General features: G+C 43.2%; 2 protein-coding genes across 2 annotated transcripts in view; both read left to right on the top strand.

Annotated features, from left to right (window-relative positions):
- The window catches only part of Intu (inturned planar cell polarity protein), a 55,790-nt gene extending 49,013 nt beyond the window's left edge, over positions 1–6,777 (top strand). The window contains exons 15-16 of the mRNA XM_005343926.3: positions 1,881–2,038; positions 3,538–6,777. Of these exons, the coding sequence (XP_005343983.1) occupies positions 1,881–2,038; positions 3,538–3,649 (270 nt within the window). The 3' untranslated portion in view covers positions 3,650–6,777. The remainder of the gene's footprint in view (positions 1–1,880; positions 2,039–3,537) is intronic.
- A 3,967-nt stretch (positions 6,778–10,744) lies between these two features.
- Slc25a31 (solute carrier family 25 member 31) overlaps positions 10,745–14,027 on the top strand; it is a 14,304-nt gene continuing 11,021 nt past the window's right edge. Inside the window, exon 1 of the mRNA XM_005343927.3 lies at positions 10,745–11,066. Coding sequence (XP_005343984.1) covers positions 10,835–11,066 — 232 coding nt within the window. The 5' untranslated portion in view covers positions 10,745–10,834. The remainder of the gene's footprint in view (positions 11,067–14,027) is intronic.

The following is a 14,027-nucleotide window of genomic DNA, read 5'->3' on the forward strand; positions in this document are numbered from 1 at the left end:
GGAACTAGCTCTTGTAGACCAGACTGGTCTCGAACTCACAGAGATCCGCCTACCTCTGCCTCCCAAGTGCTGGGATAAAAGGCATATGCCACCACTGCCCCACACCCCATGCTTAAGTAGTAATATTTAATACTAGTTATTAAATATAGTTAATATTAAGTAGTAACTATATGTATATATATATACATAGTATATATATATATACATATAGTTAATAGATCAATTGGATTCTTGTGGTGACTGGAAAGTTGGTATTGCTCTCTCGTTATGGAAAAAAATATTCAGAGCTTTATGACCAGGCCTGCAGCTCAGCTGGCACAGTGCTTATCTATTCAGGATGCCCGGGGTTCCATCTCCTACTCTGAGTAAACCTATACAGTGGTGCACATCTGTAATCCCAACACCATGGAGGATGAAAAATTCAGAAGTCATCTCTAGCCTGATAGTAAGTCTGAGGCTAGCCTGGGCTACCTAAGACCCTGTCTCACAAAAAGGAAGAAGGACTGGATAGGTGGCTCAGCAGTTACGATCGCTTACTGCTCTTGTGAAGTCCTGGGGCTTGGTTTCCAGCACCACATCAGGCGACTCACAACCACCTGTAACTCCAGCTCCAAGGGACCTGACGCCCTCGGGACTCCATCAGCCTCTGCACACATGATGCAGTAACTGCATGGGCACACATATACTCATGAATAATAAATCTTTTCCAACAAAGACGGTAGGAGAGCAAGGGAGAGGGAGTTGTAACTGATCTAACATCTGTCCATGAGCAGCTCTCTGAAGGCACATGTGATGTATGCAGCATACCAATTTTGTGAAAAACTTGGCTTTAAAATAACACTGGGCTGAGAGTAAGGAGCCCTGACTTTCCTGTTTCCCCAGCTATAAAGTGATCCAGCAGGATTATATCACATGTCGGGGCCCATTCCACAGTAGAATTCCATCTTCCGTGCTTTCAGGGTCTCAGAAACTGTTATTAACAGGACGAGTCTTGTTTGACCAGGGAGGCCTCCCTGCTTTCGTTTCTTGGGCTCTTTCTTCCTATATTAGCATTCTGGTGGGTGCTCTGGCAATGTGATCAACCCGTTCAGTCACATTTAGTGACAGAAACTGGCCTTAACTGTTAAGGCATCTGCGCTGCACCCAACACTATTCCAGGTGCTAGGAAAGAAAACAAGCTTGTGTTTGTTTGCGTTGGCGAAGGAGCTGAACAAAGTGGCCGATAGCACATCCAGAGTGGGTGTCGAGAGGAATTTAATCAGAGTCGGGCTGAGTGGTGCAGGCTACTGTACAGGTTCCCCTGATCGTGTCAAGCAGTTTGTGAGCAGACAGGAACAAAGACGGAGAGGGCTGTCTGGCTCTTTGGAGAGCACAGATTCTAACAGAGGGACAGCAGGTCTCTGTGGGCACTCACTGGCATGAGCACATATACAGACACACAAACCTTAAAAGACCAACGTGATAGCATAAGAGACAGTAAGAGTGCTGCAAGGTCAGCCAGGGCTGTGTAGTGAGACCCTGCTTTAGAGACAGGACAGGGTGGAGGGAAGGGGAAAATAATATTTGCTCTCTGCTAGCGGGAAAGCTTGTAATCTCCCTTAGGAGATAATGTTTAAACCAAGAATTGAAGAATAGGAATTTTCTGCAGGTGAGCAGGAAGAGTAATACCATTGTAGACATTTAGAACCAGAGCCAGCCATCGTCATCACCATCCTTGGAGACTTAGGTGAAACCATTTTGTTTTTCTGCTCTGGGGACTGAAGTCAGGGCTCTGTGCATGCTAAGAAAGAATCCCACCCCTGAGCTACAGTCCCGGCCCCGGGTATTTTCTAGTTGCACTGTCAGTATAGTTAATACTCATGACTGCTGTTGGCTTGCAGAGAAGGAGAGCGCTGCGTGGTGGAGATTGTCCGGAGCCTGCAGACTTGGTGTCGTCTCTGACCCCCGTGAAAGAGCATGGTGTGCTCTTTGAATGCTCCCCTGAGAACTGGACCGATGAGAAGAAAAGCCCGCCAGTTATGGCTTACTGGGTGGTGGGGTGAGTGTGGGGGAGGGTTCAGTAGGACCATAGTCAGACACCTACCATGTAGTTCTAAACCTAGAACTAAGATAAGCACTTTACAAATGATCCAAACCAATGCCTATCCACTGGTCCATGGAAATGAGAACCACCTAATCAGTTGTGGAGTCCAGAGCGTCCTGCACCTGTGCCCCAACCCAGTGAGTCAGATCTGGGAGTAGGATTCTGGTTTTTAGCTCCCTTGTGATGTGATAGGCAGTCCACTAGGTTTGAGAACATCAGCCTGAATTGTAATTGTGTAATACCATCAGAGCTGTGTTTACAATAATTCATCTGGACACAGCCACAGGTAATACCAGGTAGGTACACACCCAGTACAAGGATAGAAGGTACACGTTCGGAACAAGGGATAGAAGAATCAGACAGTCAGGTATAGGCAGATTTTTCTGTGCTGCTTGCCAGCTCCCAAATAACCACACAGAAACTTCTTATTAATTATGAAAGTTTAGCCAATAGCTTAGACTTATTATTAACTAGTTATTACAACTTAAATTAATCTATATTATTTTTATTGATCTATATTCTATTACATGGCTTTTACCTCTCTCCCATTTTTTGTGTCTGACTCATTCAGCATCTGTCTGGCTTCTTCACGCATCTCCTCCCTTCTTCCCAGCATCCTCTCTGCCCCCAAAATCTTGCCTAGCTATTGACTGTTCAGTTACTTATTAAACCAATACTAGTGACAAATCTTCAAAGTGTCCAAAAAGATTATACCACAACAGTGGGGAGATAAATCAGTGGGTAAAACACTTGTCCTGTAAACATGAAGATCCAAGTTCAAATCCCAGAGCCCATGTAAAGCCAGACAGAAGAACAATCTGAAACTCCAGTGCTGCTCTGGGGAGGTAGGAGGCAGGCAGGAAAAGCTCAGAAAGCTTGAGATTAGCAGCAGTAGACAATGGAGTTTGTTTCACCTTTTTTGACTAGAGCCAATGCCTAAAGCTGTCCGTTTGCCTACACATACACAACATAATGTACATGAATACTCGAGCACACACACAAATGTAGTGTTAGTCCAATTCTATCTGCAAATGAGTTGTCATTTTTATGTATTAGTAATAATAGCAACTTAAAAATGTAAGTGGAAATAAAATATTCATGACTACCATGCTTAAGATTAATACTTCCCCAGGAAGTGTTGCATAGATGGTAATAATAAGCAGGTTTAATATTCAGTACTGAGGGGTATGGTGATGTGCATTGATTAAATAGGAGGTTTACACTCTAGGACAGTAGCATTAATTAGGACATATTTATTTAGAAACCAAGCTCTATTCTATTTTCTGTAGACTAAGGTTCATGAGCTTTTGGTGTTAGTGGTGGTGGTGGTGGGTATTTTGTTTGTCTTTTGTTTTTTCAGCTATTATTGGTTCTCCCGAAACTGAAAGAAAACAAAAGGAAAAGGTTTTGTCACCTTTAATTTCTGAAATGACCATGTTTTTTCCTTTCTGCAGGAGGCTCTTCCTTCACCCAAAACCTCAGGAACTGTATGTGTGTTTTCACGACTCAGTCACAGAAATTGCCGTTGAGATGGCATTTAAACTGTTCTTTGGATTAACATTGTAGCTGTGTTTGTAGGATACAAAGCAACACACATGGACCATGCGACAGTGCCAGGACCAGGACGGCCGAAATCAACACATAAAGATAAGGCTCAGCTTAGTCACTTTTCAGTATTGAACTTCTCTTGTTAAATGTCGAGAGGCAGGGCTGTCGGGTTGGTGTGTCAGACTCCGAGCAGATCCTGGGTCAGAGTATGGAGACACGATTGCTAATTTATTGCCATTTTGGTATACCATGCTAATTTATTGAATAGTTTTAAATAATGTGAATTCTTTAATAAAAAATTAATATAGATGTTTATTTGGGGATCATATTCAACTCATTTTTTAGATTGAAACCCAATGCTGACTTACACGGTGAAGGGATCATGAAATAGAAGAGATGACGAGGTTCTCTAGTCGGTGAGCTCTGTGTTGTGAGGAGCCCTGCACCTGTCAGGCTCAGAGAATCTGTGTACTAATAACATTATTACTGCATTGGGAGTTTTTAAAATCCCAGTTGAGAAAAATGCATTGTTTTCATGGTGTGTATTAGTCAGTATCTAAATTTGCAATATTTGTGTTCTGGTTTCTGAGCAAATCAAAGCCTTCTCTTTCGTCTCAGTGTTTTCGTGCATCCCTTCCTGCAGAGGAAGAGGGGAAGGATGGAAGTTAAGGTTTATTTATATTTATTCAGTTCTCTTTATTCTTTGTGATAAGCTTTATTTTGGATTAGGAGACTTATTTTTACATTTTTAATAATCCATAAGTTTTTTTTTCTTCCGTTGAAATACATTCTGGTACACATACATTTTATATCACCTCTAGCAGATCATACTAAAAACACCGGAAGAGGGCTGGAGAGATGATTCAGAAGTCATGAGCAGGTACCTCACTGGAAAAGCCCTAAGTTCAGCTCCCAGCACCCACATCAGACCGCTCACAACCACCTGTAACTCCAGGGAATCCTTTGGCCTCCACAGATATGCATGTGAGCACGCGCGCACGCGCACACACACACACACACACACACACACACACACACCGTGCATACACACAGACACACACAAGCACACAATTAGAAAATAAAATCCCTTTGAAAACACTGAACCAAACTGCTTAACAGTGTCATAGGGTAACTTCTTTTACAAAATACTAGTTTTTGTCCTAGAGCTAAGCATCAGTCTGTATTGGGTTTTCCCAAAGGAAGAGAGGGCACTTTAACCAACAGCTGTTTCCCTGAGCTTCAGTAGTAGAGAAGACTGATTAGACATTGATTTCACTGGCCATGAGAATTCGATATATTGAAAAAAAGAAAAATATAGTAAGTACTACATTTATTATTACCATCTACCCTGGTGGGCATCCCACATACTCAATAGTCCCCACACACTACAGTCCTGGGTAGCTTCTCCTTCAAAGATTACATATGTTGGAAGGAAGCTAACTGAAATCGAGCTAAAGTTCATCCCTGTATTTTCCCTCCTTAAACATTAGTGTTCCAGCTGAAATTACAAAGCGTATCAGTGCACCCTGAGCCATTTGGTCTTATAGAAAAAATTTTACCCCTCTGTTGTCAGTTAAGAGATTCTCACTGAGGCATTGGTGACAGACACCGGCTGTTTATATCACCAGTGACTTCTGGGCTTTAATTTCAGCTTTCAAGGCAGAGAAGGAAATTTTGGATCTTGAGGTGTTAAAAAGAGTTTGAACTATCTCCCCTCTTAACAAGAGTCAAATTGGCTAAGGCTGTCCTCTGTCTCAGACTGCCTGTGTGCCAACGTATGTGTCCCAGAACTTCTAAGATCGTATTTATTAAATGCTTTAAGTTTCTGAATAGACCCTTAAATCCCAAAGCTGTTTCTAATACTGATCATTATATTCAGTATAGCTGTGGTCACCTCAGATTTTCAAATAGAACAAACTAAAACTTGAAATTTTAATATAGAGAACTTTTTTCCCAGTTAAATTTTCATCTGTTGGTGCTTTTTTTTGGTGTCAGATAACCATAAGAACACTATTTTATAAGGGGTGTAAAAACAGAAAGCAGATAACAGATCTTAAAGATGGGCCATTTGCTGTGTGGCCCGTGAACACTATAATGTCCATGTTGAAGAGGCATTGCATTTTCAAAAAATAAGATGTTGTCCTCTTTTTCATCTCCAGGGAACGTTGGTGGTAATCGTAGCTGACCAGTTGTCTGAATAGTTCAGACTCACACCTGAAGTGCAGCCAGTCTTACTGTTGGCATTCAAGTCCTGTCTGCCTCTGTTACAGGGAGGGGACAGAGAGACAAGTGCAGATCTCATAGCGATGGGCTCTCAGAGAAACCTTCCTGAGTTAGGCTTCATTCACATTCTAATAATGATGTTCCAGAAAACATGAGATATAGTGTCTACCTAGCATTCCTCAAAAGTCAGACACAGCCAGGCATGGTGCTGTATGCCTCTAATCCCAGTGTTCAGGAGGCTGAGGCAGGAGGATATAATAAATCCAAGGACAGGCAGGGCTATACAACAAGGCTCTATCTCACACAAACAAAATACAAGGACTTCATTACTTCTGTCCTGTGTTTCTTGGCCTCAAATAAATTTTAGACTCTTGCCCTTTCTCTCCCTCTTCTCCCTATCCTTGGCTTTCTTTTGGCTCTGTCATGTCAGAGAACTGTACCTAGGAGGGTACAAAGTGTTTCACTTTTTGTGCCAAGGGACAGTGGATGACAATGTGTGCCTAACAAAATGGTAATTGTGAAATAATCACTGTCTAAATAGTTCCAACACATTGAAAAAAAAACTGTGAAACCAGTGTACAAGGTTTGGCTGCTTTGACCACTGTGTTAAAGTGTGTCCTTTAAACTGTGGTTGTCACATACTGTACAGTATGAGCTGTGAGCTGCAGCTACTACTTACCACCGTTAAGTGCCCTCTGCCTGAGAACAAGGGAAACAGCTGAGTCAAGTCCACTACCGCACAACACGACAGGAATGACCTGGGGAAACTACTGCTTACTCTTGTGTTGACAATAAGGATGTATATTTTGGACATCTTTTAAAATAGTGCTACTAAAACTTGAACCTAAAAACCAAACCTTATGAACTAACTTAATTTTAAAGAGTTTTATTTCTGTATGTAATTAAAGCTATTTTTCTACATTATTCAGAGTTTTAAATAAAAGTGTTTTGGAGGTTCGTTTGCATTATAAACTGTCTTTAAAAATGACTGCATTTTGTGTGTGTGTGTGTGTGTGTGTGTGTGTGGTGTGTGTGTGTGTACAGGCATGTGTCCATGTGCTCACACACAAGCACCATGGCAGAGTTTACTGTCTCTTCCTACTCTGTGGGTGCTAGGGATGGAGCTTCATGCTTGGCAGTGGCTACCCTAACTCACTGAACCATCTTGCTCTCCTTGTGTTACCTTTACTTACACTTACTTACCCAACAAATGCTTCCTGAACTTCTACACACTGCCAAACACTGCAGAAACAGCAGTGGACAAAATAGTAAGGCTTTCTGCCCTCACAGAGTTTGTGTTCCCCTGGCAGAGGAGACCACAAATATGATAAGGTATTCGGCTGAATGTGAGAAGCAAGGGGGAAGTAAGAAGCTGTGGGGTGAAGCTGGTAAACGTGGTGGCCTGGGAAGGATTTGCTGAAGTGAGAAGATAGAACTGTGCTGATTCTCGAAGAGAGAAGAGTAAACAGCACAGAGCCCCCACCCAAGTAGTTTTATAGCTGTAAACCTGAGACTCTGTCCTTGATCAGTGGAACAAGTCATGAACCAGTCTGTTTCAGGTCTAGACTGAGAACTTGACTAGGTGCTCTCGGTGTCAAAAGGTAACATTTCTAAGGAAGTCCTTTCCTGTTGGTCTTCTGTCACTGGGTGCAGATGAGGATACAGAAAGGAATAAGCAATACTGTTGTCAGCTGTCACACAAAGCATGAGCGTGGAGTGTGGGACAGTGGAAACGGCCCTGAAGGCAGCAGACTTGTTTTTATGTCAGCAGACTTGTTTTTATGTCTTCAGAGATACCATGTCCGTTAGGGCCAGAGATAGATCCTGATCTTAAAATACAGGCTTACTTGGAGAGTCGTTGAAGGCCTCCCTTAAACTTTTTCAAGCATTCTTGTTGACACTTCATTACTTAAAGGAGACTGAAACTTTTCACTACCGGTCTTGGCAAATAAAAAGGGGGCTGCTCACTTTTGGAATTAGCAGTGGGCTTCACAAAGGGTTTTGAAATCAGTGTGACTGATAAGATTAGCTGCAAAAAATCTCTGAGTGATGATTAAAGTGGTTGCTTTAGGAAGGTTAATCCAGACACAGCCTATTAAACATAAAGACTGAAGACACACGCAGATGAGCCACACTGGAAAGGACGTGGATGGGAATGCATGGGACCAGGAGAACTTGCCAGCTGACGTCATAGGCAAACATCAAAATGTTAACAAAATTCCTGCTCTGTGATCCTGGCCTGAATGCCTAGATACAAAATTAGAAAGGTAATAGCGTGCTTAAGATACCAGTGAGAAATTAGGTTCCTGTGTTCAAAGCAGCTAAAACTCATCCGGCCCTAGAGCGGTATCTCAAGGTTCTTGGTAGGTCGTCCCAAATAAAAGGTAAGGCAGACTCTGTATTTACTGAAAAGCATCAAAAAAGCTTTAAAAAGCAATTAGGAAGATGTATATGCTGCCATAGTGAGGTCTGGTATATTTGATGAAAAAAAAAAAAAGCCAGATGGAAGAAAATTAAGCATCATAGCTTCTGTCCTACTGATACATGGAAAGAATTTTCTAGGGGTTGCCTGTGCAATATTGCCCAAAAACCAAAGTGATAATGTTTAGTCCAACTGTCTTTTGTCAAGTATTAAATTTTCAAAAGTATAAAACAATACTATTATATATAATTACATTTGTATATAATATAATTATATTGTTAAAATAATTAATATATAGTATATATAATTGATAGATATAGATATGCTAGTCCCTGAATGACTAGAGTGGCAAAGAGAAACCTGATTTTTCCATAAAACCTGATTTAATAATATATATAATTATGTGTGTGTGTGTGTGTGTGTGTATAATTTCAGAAAATGTATTTTTAGACTTCCTACCTGGTAGGTAGCTTCCATAGTGCAGGAAGGTACTATGTAGGCTGCCTGGGGAGAAAAGCCAGCAACATTGTCACCCAACTGTGAACTCCATGAGTTAAATGTCAACCCATGGCTCAGAAGTTAAGAGCACTGGCTGCTCTTCCAGAGGTCCTTAGTTCAATTCCCAGCAACCACATGGTGGTTCATAACCATCTATAGTGAGATCTTGTGCCCTCTTTTGGCATGCAGGCATATATATGCAGGCAGAACACTGCATACATAATAAAATAATAAAATTAAAAAAATAAATTGTTAACCTGCTAGACCAACTGTCCTGCCAAGCCCCTATATGCTTCGCTAATTTCTAGGGAACCCAGAATCACACAGCAGCCTGAATGCTTCACTGCCTAAGGGAATGCTTGACTACCTCAGGAACTGAAAGGTACACGGTAGCCCAGGAGCCGTAGACTCTAACCAGAAAATCCTATGGCGTTCCTCTCAAGGCCAAATCCATGATTTCATGTAAATAACCAGGGTGAAAACGACTAAGATTCACTAAATATATGAAACTGCCAAGGGACTTTAAAAAAATAAATAAAACTATACTTTTAGCTATACACGGTGGCTTACTGCCCAGAGGCTAAACTGGGAATTTTGCCATAAATTGGAAGCCAGCCAAGGTTAGAGTAAGATACTGGCTCACAATTTAAAAAATAATTCAAGGGCCATGGTGGGGCATGGCTTTAATCCCAGCATTTGGGAGGCAGAGGCAGGCAGATCTCTAATCTGAGGCCAGACTGGTCTACAGAGTAAGTTCCAGAATAACCAAGATAACACAAAGAAACCCTGTCTTGAAAACCGAAATACAATAATAATTCAAAATTTATTGATGACTCTGCAATAGGTTTCTCATTATTTTAACTGATTAAGTGTATTTTTGTTTGTTTTTTGGAGACAGGGTTTCTCTGTAGCTTTGGTGCCTGTCCTGGAACTTGCTCTTGTAGACCAGGCTGGCCTCCAACTTATAGAGATCCACCTGCCTCTGACTCCTGAGTGCTGGAATTAAAGGCGTGCACCACCACCGCCCGGCTAACATTTTTAAAGATCTTTAATATGGTACTTGTCAGCATATTTAGCAACAATAACAACAAAAAAGGTTTCTATAGACTTTAGCAAGTTTTAAAAGTAAGGTTTGTGGAGGAAAAAAAGTTTGTGAATTGCTGTCTTAGAAAGTCACCGGTTATTAAACCTGCAAAACAGAATTCCCCAAAGGGAGCCCCACGCATGGTAGCTCACGCCTTAAATCCCAGCACTCTGAAGACAGAGGCAGGCAGAATTCTTTGAGTTCAAGACCAGCCTGGTCTGCATGCTAGTTCCTGGGCGGCCAGGACTACGAAGAGAATTGATTTTCCATAAAAACTGATTTAACAATTAGGGCCCAGTTTAACACAAAAATTTGAACAATCCAACGCCACTGTCCTATCTCCCTTGAATGTTCGGTTTCAATCGAGAATCACTATTCAACAGCAAATTCAGTTTAAATAAAATAAGGCAGCGGAACATGTTGACTTCTGAGGAGAAAACAGCAAATCCCATGTCCAGGGTAGCTGGACTAATGGTCCCGGCTAAAGCAGGCCGTGACGTCTATTTAAGCCAGGGGCTCACGTAGCCCAGCTGGCCTCACATTAGCTATGGAGCCAAGGGTGCCTGCACCTGCCGGCATTACACAGATGCAGTAGCGGGCTGCAGTGTGGCTCCTGAATCAGATGCACTTAATCTTGGGGTATAGTTAGGTTGAAGGACCTTCCGCCCATCAGGAGCACTCAGTGGGCGTTCCCCGCCCCCGTGCGCCCCGCCCCCCCACGCCACGGACAAGCAGCTGCACACTGCGCAGGCGCACTGGGAAACACGTGTTGGGGTCACGTGCACCACGCCAGGCGGCAAGGCCGTTGGGCGCGCCTGCGCAGCTCTTCAGGCCCGTGCCGGATGCGCTGTTCTCCCAGCATCCCTAGCACCGCTTTCCCGCCAGGATAAAGCCGAAGCGGTTTTCCGGTCCTCTTCGCTGTGGCTTGGGTGTCGGTGTGGCGCTGCGGCCATCGGTTGTCCGTCTTCTGTCCAGCATGTCGAGCGACTCCAAGAAGCCCTCTTCCAAGAAGGCGCTGTTCGACCCCGCGTCCTTCGCGAAGGACCTGCTGGCCGGCGGCGTCGCGGCCGCTGTGTCGAAGACAGCCGTGGCCCCCATCGAGCGAGTGAAGCTGCTGCTGCAGGTGCAGGCATCCTCCAAGCAGATCAGCCCCGAGGCGCGCTACAAGGGCATGGTGGACTGCCTGGTGCGCATTCCGCGCGAGCAAGGTGCGTATGGTGCCACCCGTGGCCTCCGCGTCCCAGAGACGGGTCGGGGTGAGGGGTGACTGCAGAAAGGGTGACCCGGAGAGAAAGAGGTCACCCAAGGAGGAGGTGACACAGGGTGGTCCAGAGGTGGGTGTCCCGGGGAAAAGGTGGTTCACCTAGAGGAAGGATCATGCACAGAGGTGACCAGGGGAGGGATTATCTAGGGGAAGAGAGCAAGCGACACAGCAGATAACCCTGAAAAGAGAGTCATTTAGGGAGCAGGGTGGTCCCAGAAGGAGCAGTCCAGAGGAAGGAAGGGAAATATCTTCTAGATCAGGAGCGTGGGTCCATCCAGAGAAGAGGTGACCAGAGGAAGATTGATCCAGTGGAAAGGGAGGGGAGTCTTCCAGAAAAGGGGTAACCCTGGGGAAAGAGATTATCCAAACTAGGGTTCACTCAAAGGGTGAGGTGACACCAGAATGGTTGGCACAGAGAAATTGGGTTACTCAGTAGGAAGGGGTAATTTCCAGAGAAGGGGTGGCCCAGAGTGATGCAGAAGAATGGGTAGGGTCAATCAGAAAGGGGTGTGTAGGGTGGAGGTAGCTGCGGGAGGGTCAGTCAGAAAGAGGGGATGTGTAGGGTGGAGGTAGCTGCGGGAGGGTCAATCAGAAAAGGGGGGTGTGTAGGGTGGGGGGAGCTGCCAGCGGGTCAGTCAGAAAGGGGTATGTGTGTAGGGTGGAGGTAGCTGCCCGCTACAGCCTAGCAGATGTTTCTTTTTGTTTTTGTTTCTTGGTGTGTGATGAAGGTGTTGGGGGTTGTTGATGAGTGTGTAAGGGCACCGACTTTTGAGGCAGGGTCTATGTAGCCCTTGGTAGCCTGGAGTTCACTATTAAGGGTCAGGCTGGAATTGAACTTGAGTTTATCTTTCTGCCTGTTTTTGAGAGCCCTGAGATTACAGGTCTGTTTCTTAATCCTGTTTGCAGGTGAGACCCTAGCCTGCACTTTCCATGTAGGTCTGTTATATCAGTAATTGTTCTTTGAGTAACACTTGTGCCTGGCCCAGAAAAAAAATGTATGACTTCCCAGGATTCAAGATGCTTTATGTTAATTAGTATTCAAGTGGCTTGGTTATTTTTTGAAGCACTAAGCTTCTGAGAAGTACAAATGTGGATGTTTTGTAGCCTCTGAGTAGTCTGCTGCCTAATCAGCACAAAGCTCTGCTTATTTTGGAGAACCACTGAAGACCAGGCCTTCCCACAAGGCAGGCTTCTCTGTGCAGAATTGCAGAGTGGCAAGATTCAGTAATCAGGACAAATGGTGCTTTAATATAACTTCTAAGAACTTTTATTAAAAACATACTTTGTGTGTCTTCATGTTTGCATTCATGTGTGCCATGACACAGATATGGAATCAGGATAACTTGCAGACACTCTGTGAGTGTCCTGGGGTTAGAACTCAGGTCAGTGGGCTTGACAACAGGTGTTTTTATCTGTTGAGTCATCTCATCAATCCTAACATGATTTATGTTATCAGAGTTAAACAGGGAAAAAAAACAACACTAAGCAAAATACATAATCCATGATCAGTTTTACTTGTGTTTTTAGGTTTTGTTTTGGTTTTTTTTTTTTTAGGGATGGAATTTTTCTTAATACCGAAATGATTTGATAAACAGTGAAAGTCCTTCATGAGCCATTGCTGAAAATGACCCATGATAGATAATCAGCTTAGCAGAAGGCTTGTGTCCATTCAGATGTTTGGGTTCTGTTGAAAACCCTGTACAAATTTTTACAAAGAAAATAGATTTATCCTTTATTCAGAAGAGGAAATGAAGTGACTTCAACTCCAGAACAATCCTTTCTTTTGCTTCTAGGTCTGTGGTAGAGTTTTCTCGAAGTAAAACAATAGAACAATGGGCTTTATCCAAGTGTAGTATTGTTTAAGCTAAAATGTTGGGGAACAGCCCAGGCAGCATACTAAAACATACCATTTGAAAAAAGAAAACAGGGATTGAGGAATGTTACTTTATTTCTAGAGATGTGGTTACAACTCTTCCTGACTGCTGAGTAAAATATAGGGGATAGATTAACAGAAATTTTTGAGGGTTTTTTTAATTTAAAAATGTTTTTTTTATTTTTAAAATATAACCCCCAAAATTTGGTTCTTGTAATTTGGGTTAATTCTATGTATTTTTCTGGTTTTCATATCTTTTTTTTTTTTTCGGTTTTTTCGAGACAGGGTTTCTTTGTAGCTTTGGAACCTGTTCTGGAACTAGTTCTTGTAGACCAGGCTGGCCTCGAACTCAGAGATCCGCCTGCCTCTGCCTCTTTAGTGCTGGGATTAAAGGCGTGCGCCACCACAGCCCAGCTGCTTTTCATATCTTTACCTTTCAAGATGTAGTCATAAGCAGAACTTTGAGAAATTTTCTGTTCTTCTGTGTGGGTCATTGTTACTAAAGCATCAGGATACCTCACAGCAGGGAGAGTATTGCCATCTAGAGGCATTTTGAAATGTTATGGGGGAAGCATTGTGTGTACAGTTCAGGGGAATGGAATCCTAAATTACAATAACATGAAATCCAAGGGTCCGGAGGACTCCTCCAAGTTCAAGGACCACCTGAGCTGCTGCTTAGTAGGATCCTCTCTCAGAAAGAAAGGAAGGAGGGAAGAAGGACCCACCCTTAGTTAAGGATGTGATGCTCCTTCTGGCTCTCCTGCTGGGTTAAGGATACCTTTGTCATGAAAACTTTTATTTGTATTTGGTATGTTAACCAAAGCTACAGGACTCTTCTGTTCTTTGGTGAAATGAGCATCTGGTACAGTAATCAGAATTACGGGGAATAACTCATGATCTGAATCAGCCATGTCCAACGTGATCAAATGTGTATGAGCCAGCTCACAATGGGATGACAGCACCTTCCTCATTTGACTGCAAACCAGTTTTTTGGTTTAATTTAATTTTTTTTAATTGCTTAATATACGTACA

Source organism: Microtus ochrogaster, chromosome 1 (genome assembly GCF_000317375.1).
Source record: "Microtus ochrogaster isolate Prairie Vole_2 chromosome 1, MicOch1.0, whole genome shotgun sequence".
In the NCBI taxonomy this organism is placed as follows: domain Eukaryota; kingdom Metazoa; phylum Chordata; class Mammalia; order Rodentia; family Cricetidae; genus Microtus; species Microtus ochrogaster.